The sequence below is a fragment of the Micropterus dolomieu genome, linkage group LG03 (genome assembly GCF_021292245.1).
Source record: "Micropterus dolomieu isolate WLL.071019.BEF.003 ecotype Adirondacks linkage group LG03, ASM2129224v1, whole genome shotgun sequence".
Lineage (NCBI taxonomy): Eukaryota > Metazoa > Chordata > Actinopteri > Centrarchiformes > Centrarchidae > Micropterus > Micropterus dolomieu.
Window position 1 is genome coordinate 4,912,012 of NC_060152.1, and position 7,395 is coordinate 4,919,406.

The window sequence follows — 7,395 nt, forward strand, 5'->3', positions numbered from 1 at the left end:
AGGATGCACATTAGTATTACATTACAAGGATAAGGATTCAAGGTTAAGAAAAGAATGCAGTTAAATGGAGCAAAGACAAAAGTGACGGTCAGACACAAACAATTCTCGATTAATGTGTGCGCGTGCTTTGTCTTCTCCTACCCAGTCGGGCCGTTCTCCGAGGTCTCCTTGAGGCTCATGGGAAGGGACGCTGTAGTCACGCACCCCTGTGGTGAACTCCACAGGACCTGTCCCAGGCAGGGGAAGCCTCAATAACGGATAGCTGAGAGATGGAAGGGGGGAGGGGGTCACAGGGTACATAATAGAAGTGTGGCGATTTAAAATGTTTTCAAGATGGAAGGACATTCAGTTAAACTGGTGTTGGACATTAGTGCAGTACAGGTTTTTGAAATTATGACCGCAATTCACCCTTTGCTAAGGCGATTACGCAAGCTGGCCAATCACAGCGCAGTATAGGTCTCGCTCTAACTGAGGTCCGACACTTTCATGGCGGCGCTCTGTTGACTCCTATGCAAATGGAGTCGTTTTCTAGCTTTTTCTGGTGACTTTTTCAAGATATGGTCAAACGGTTTTCCTCTGGAACTTGTAGTAGTGACAATCGCTAACCAGAGAGGTCGAAAGAAGAAGCACGATGTATTCTCTTTCCAAAACCTAAAACAAATTCAGAAACATGTAGGCTGGGAATTGTTCCTAATGTAATATTAGCTAATTTACTACCGAATGTAATGTTATATAGGCCTACTGCTTTTTAATGATTTTAATAGTGAATAGAGACATACCCAACTTTACAGGAACAATGTTGACCCTTAACATTGTTGTCCTCTGTCTCAAGCATCAGGTGATGCATCAATCTTTATTTTTTTCACATCAGTTTGAATGTAACCTTCAAATGCATAAGGCAAACCTTTCTGTCTGCTTCTTTCTGAGATCGTAATTTTGTTTTTCCAAAACAATATTTCTTCAGGGAGTGCAGTAATAAGACAGTGGCAGCGCATGCTCAGTACAACTAAGGGGGGCTTCGCGAAGGGTCAATAGAGGAAAAATTGGAAAAATTCCAATAACAGTTTACCAAAGCCTAAAGACATGCCAGAATAGCAGCCAAAAAGTATTATAATGTGAAATAAAGGACACACTATCAATTGTTAGTATCCGTGAAGCTGCACAGCAGCTTAAAACATTTTAACTTGATAGAACCAGATATAATTATATACCAATAAACAAATCAATTCAGCAGTCATGTTGAAGCTGGACACTTCTGTTTGAAGGATTGTGACTGTGTGTTTTTTTTAGTACGCAACCCAACCGAGAACATAAAACCAGGGCCTCCGGCTTTTCTTGCCAGATGGAGTACTACCTGGTGAGACCCACTCCCTTTTTCTCCTAGAAATGGGTGGGTCCTTATGAAACAAGTTCCCTTTGAGCACTAAAACACTTCTTTCTTGTCCTCTGTGTGTGTGTGTGTGTGTGTGTGTGTGTGTGTGTGTGTGTGTGTGTATAAGTGCATTGGTAGTATTGGGCAATCCTGACACATAGTTAAGAGACTGAGGTGGTGGCAGTAGCTGGATAAATTATGGAACACATCTAAAAAAGATATACACACAGTACTGATGTAGAAAAGAGTACGTGTCTGTGTACAGGACACGTTCTTTCTTTTTGCATCACAGGATTAACAAAAACACAGCAAATTCCAATCCTTCTAAAAGGACAATCGTGGGAGAGAAAACTTTTAGCACTCAAGCACAACTAAGCCTAGTGTCAGACTGACATTATTCATGTCATTATCAGCTTTACAGTAGGCGGTTGAGTCGGGACAGAGCCCCTCAAGAAAAGCTGGCTACAGGGTTGTCGTCAAGACCAAGAAAAGGCCAGAGCACAGTGAACAGTTCACCCGAGTTTCTCCTACATAGAGAATTACGGGGTGCCCGCCTCTGTCAGATTTGGTTCCACTTCCAGCTTGACAAAACTCTGACGGGTGTCTTCATGGTAAAAACTATTTTCTAGCAAGAGTTGCACTTTGTGTCATTTCTGTCACTGCGATTGCGTAATCATGCTGATGTGTTAACAGTGTAACATAATCAGTAGGGGTGTGCCAATAAATCGATACAGCAATTTATCGTTATACGTTTTTCCATGATACTGTATCGATATTCCAACCAATCATATCGATACATATAATTTTAAAAAAAAATTGCGCTTTGACGGTTTACGGACTGAACAAACGTGTGCTGCAGAATTGTGCTGTTTTCTAACAGTTTGGATTTAACTTTTTCACAGGCATTTTGTATTCATATTTAGACAGATATCGTGATGTATCATTTTAGGATTGTCTAGCGATATATCGATTATCGCAGAATTGCTGAATCGCGATATCGTTACCGTGAGGCATGTTTCGTGTATTGTATCGTATCGTGAGGTACTTTGCGATTCCCACCCCTAGTAATCAGCACAGCACACCGGGGAAGACGCTGCCAAAACTTCCACAGAAGAAGAAAAAAAATCGGGTGGGCTATCAAAATTAAGAGGCCGACAGTTTTTCCGCAGGTAATGTCTTTACCACACAGCAAACAATCACTAAAAAAACAAAAACTCTTTTCCTTGCTGTTCCATGTTTAAATGTAGTTTTATATCGCCAGCAGGAATTTAAAAATCTCGTTACAAATGGCAATCGCCGTTTGTGAACGCTGCTTTATGCGCCTCTACATTTGTGAAAGCCCTCCTATAGAGACTACAAAGAGGTTCAATTAAATTTTATTAAACATGAACATACTTTTGCTTACTTGTGGGTGCAATTACTTCTGCCACCATTTTCACAAGTTTGAATAAAGGATGGTGGTCCCCTCCCTTTCTGCTACGTAGCCAAGCGACTGTTGAGGGTGAGAAGTGTCCAGCGTTCCACACTCAGCTTTTTGACTGTTATTAGTACACCAAAGGGGTAGTCATAGTGTACTGCATTAGTGTGAACCAAGCGACAGCCTTTGGGTCTGAAAAGTGAAGCCAATGAGGAAGTGCCTTAAACCTGTATTCTTTCTAATGGCCAGCAGGGGGCAACTTCACTGGTTTCAAAAAGATGTCTGATTCATTGGACTTGGCAAAATCACTCTACTTCTCACTTGATTTATTACCTTTGTAAACACCTTCCAAATGGGTTTATGATCTCAATCATTAGTTTCAAGTTTTCTTCAACACAGCATGATGTTCATTTAGTAAATTAGTAAATTTAATTTCAAAAATATGAAAAAAAGACCATGAAGCAGGGTATGCTTCAGGTTGGGCTATCTTGACAAGTTACTATGGTGACCTGTTAATAAGGATAGAGGCGACTCGTGTCCACTACAATGTGTACATTTGACCAGGGCCGTTGAAAAAGCTTACATAGCTTAATAAGCATGGACAACAATCTATTTTCGCCTCAAAATGCAAATGGGAAATCCATGGACGATCCTACTATTTTGTTACCCTATGCATGATACACACCTCTGTGAAGCTAGAAGGCTCAGGTAGCATCTCAAAGGGACCATTTTTATCCACACCAAACACAAACACCAAGAATCTAAATTAACTTATATCACAACATAAATCGCTCTGAAATCACTGTACATGGCTAAAGTTATCGCCTTCCACATATCTCTCATCTCCTACACCGCCGCCCGACCACTCTAAAGAAAGCTCAGGTCCAGCTCTGATCAGCTGTGTAACTCATATTGCTCAAATCACAAAACACAGTTATTAGCCGACTAATAACAACAAACGCACCAATATACATTTACAGTTACAACTGCTAACTACTTTTGCCGTTTTCGCTGTTTTCAGTGTGAAAAGATAGCTGCGGGCCACCATCTTGGTATTGCGCAATATCTGAGCTGGTAGGTTTCGTTTCTCTTGTCAAAATGAAGGAGAGAAGAAGTGTTGCTTTGGAACAGACGGGCTGTTTCTCAATACCTGGTTCGCCAAGTTCGGACTTCTGTACTTTAAAGCTCGGACTTGGCAAGTTCGGCTCGGGAGTACAAACTCCCAGGAACGGGAGCACGCAGTCAGTCATTCAGCAATTGGAACAGCAGCGGACTTGATGACAGCCGGACCCGTTTTAAATCAGCTCTGTCTTGAGAAATCAACTACATATTTGGAGTTTAAACAACTATATTCCCGCATAAAAATACTATATGTGACACGAGAACAGCAGTATTATATGTTACAGTTGTGTGTTTTCTCATCCGACATTTCCGCTTTTTGTCAGCGAAATGCATTCTGGGATATCTGGCGATCTGAAGTCCACACAAGTCACCACTGATGCAGGCTTGGTAAAACGGGCGGAGCGAGAACACATCCGGGTATTTGACTGTACTTCGCTAGATGCGGACTTTTGAATTGGAACAGTACTTTGGCTGCGACTTATGACGTTTCACAAGTCCACAAGAACACAAGTACAGGCAAGAACACAGATTGAGAAACAGCTACGGTCTTTATCGTCGTTTCCTGGCCGACTTGTAGGAGCTACACAGACATAGTAGGTTGTTCTGTTCTCAAGTTGTGGGCCTGTAAAGGCATGGGGTTGCTTTTGGTCACAGGAATGTTGATCAATATTGACTGTTTTTATCTATATTTCAATGTTTTGTAAGCTTTATGGTATTTGGAACGTGGCTGTATGGAGAGAAATAGTGTTTTGAAGAACATTCCCAATAAAAGTGAACTTATAAACAGTAAATATGGCAAAAACATGGACATTCCCCTAGTATATTTTTGAAAAATTGTCTAATAACTGTATATTAGTTTCTTTTCATCAAAATTACAGGAGTTGGTTTTGACTTATTTTGGTTATGTTATTTTAGGAGTTTTTCCTGGAAATAGGTGTTAGTTTCCAAGTGGTTAAGGGCGCTGCATTTAACTAGCCGTGAACTTGTTTTTGAGTGCTATCTGTGTTTTCTTCCAAGAACTCTGATCCTTTCACAGTGTGTTTTCAATTCATGAAAGTTAGGATACTTGTACCATTTTGGTCACCTAAATATGTCTCTATCAACGTTGGGTTGTACTAATAGACACTCCATGAAGTCGTAGCCATGTCCTCTTCTTTTACACCCTCTATGGTGTGAACACGCTTGGACTTACACTTAGCATGAGTGAGTATGGAAGGGCGCAAATTGAGACACAGAATTAGTATTTCTGTATGTATTAAAGAGGTCATATTGTGCTTTTTGGCTTTTCATCTTTCCTTTTTTGTTATATATCTTTTTTGCGCATGTAATATGTTTGCAAAGTGAAAAAGCCCAAAGCCCACCTCAAAGGGAGTTACTATCGCCTAAAGTAAAAACTGCTCTGAACGGTCTGAAAAAAAAGCTCGATTATAGTACAGTAGTTTTTTCCGTTACAATGTTGCGACACATCGTAACATGCGTCATAAGCATAGCGGCTAGTCAGGCACGCCCTCAAAAACACAGTGGAAATGATTATTTTCTTAGTCGACTAACATGTTAATTATTTATTCGATCAGTCGACTAGACACGATTATTTTTGTCACCCCCTAACTTTTTAAATCCTAATTAAAACATTTAACTAATTAAATATCTTTCAAGTGAATTACTGATGTCCAGCACACAGCCTAACTAGCTAGCGTTACCATTAAGTGAACAAGGTTAACTATTGAATGAACACTAGTATCAACAACAGGGGAAAAATAGGGAAGACGACAAGACATTGTAGGCTACTCCTATAATTCACTAATTTATTATAGCACTTAACGTGTTTGCTAACAACTAAAATCTCTTAGCCAGCATCATCAATGAGACCTTAAAACCAAGAATGTAAAGAACAGCCAGGCTTTATCACCCAAAACAATAAGCTCACAATCTGATTTTTTTGCCAAGTAGGTTTTAACTTTAAAACTTTTTAATAAAGATTTTTGCTTTGGAACTATATAAAATAAAAGTAAATTTAAAGCAAGTACTACATCCACAACTGTACACTAATAATGTAATGTCTATTTAGAATAATAAAGCAACAGTTCCCTTTCATACGAATGTTACTTCTGTAGTTTATTTTTACCGAAGTGCTTATAAGTTTTAGAAGTGGAGAATGTTCTGTAGGCTACATTACGAGCCACATGTGTCTTGATTTACTTTAAAACATTCCTTAGATTGTAAAGACAGAATAACCTTTCCTCTGTCGTTGCTGCTCTGTTGTTGTTGCTGCTGCAGTGGTCTAAGTAACAGGGATCAGAGGACTCCGTGGGCGAGACTGGCCGGCCGGCACCGCTAACCTCGCGGGTGGTTGTGAAGCTTCTCAAATTCAAGTTCTACACAATTGATTTCTAAGCTCAAAATTTCTCAACAGTGTATTTAGTGATGAAATAGCGTACAAAACTTGTAAAAACAAAAGCCTCTCTCCGCATCGACTAATTGTTGCAGCCCTAGCCCACACACAAAATGAGTCGGTGGTTTTAATCAATAACTTAACTTCCACATGGACAGTGCATTGTTATTTTGTGTTGTTTGTGTTGAATAAATATCACTTATTTCCCTTCTAGAAATGTGCCTGTCAGTTAAAAAAGCGGATAAAAACCTCAGTTTTTCCACCCTTTCTCACCTCCCTCCCTGCCCACCCGACTCTCCAAGGTCACTGTACCTCCACAAAGGCCTCTTTTGTGTGGAACCAGCCCCCCTCCGGACAGGCAGATGGAGGGACAGGCTTCCCATTCTCACAGGACCATTTTCTCACAGCCCTTTGCTCTGGTCCTGCCTTTATCATCCCCGTCATCAAGCTCTTTTCTTTCACTTTGCCCCGGGAGGTGGTCAGTCGTCCATTTGGTCGGCACCCCCGCAGTGCGGTGCTGCAAGGACCGCACGCAGCAGGTGCATGTGTGTGTTTCAGATTGCTGAGATTGTTTTACAATGCCTTTACTGCTGAAGCCAGGCCAACTCTCTGACCTACGTCCTCTCTTTTGACCAGAGATTCAGCAAGAGTAGATATGTGCGTGTGGAAAGTGAATGTTTGTGTCATGGTTTCGGCGGGGGGCTCTAATGTGTGCACAGATGGCCAGGTCAGATTAGTTGAGCCGGTTATTTGTCTCCTCTGTCCAATCACTTTCTCTACAAGTCAGTCTGTCTACACTGGATGACAAGATTGCTTTTCTCTCACCTTTAATGGAGCCTGCACTAAAAAGCAGGTACTACCAAGAGGTCTGGAGTTATACATCCATCCCAACACCAGCCCTACTGTAAGCAGGACGAACACAACATCTATCTTTTGACCATCAAATACTGTATTCTTAAAATACTGTATCGTCCTGATTATAAGATATGTTTTTTTTCTGGAAACTACATTTAAAAAGTGATTGTTGTATTAAATTTGAACACATCAGACAGACATTCCTTTTAAATGGAAAGATGGTTTCCAACAGAATGT

The 7,395-nt window shown here is 40.6% G+C and overlaps 1 protein-coding gene across 2 annotated transcripts in view; it reads right to left on the reverse strand.

Moving 5' to 3' along the window:
• Positions 1–7,395, reverse strand: part of LOC123968770 (SREBF chaperone) — a 49,661-nt gene that overhangs the window by 32,180 nt on the left and 10,086 nt on the right. For both annotated transcript variants that reach the window (XM_046045702.1, XM_046045701.1), the window contains exon 3: positions 142–262. In XM_046045702.1, the coding sequence (XP_045901658.1) occupies positions 142–262 (121 nt within the window). The remainder of the gene's footprint in view (positions 1–141; positions 263–7,395) is intronic.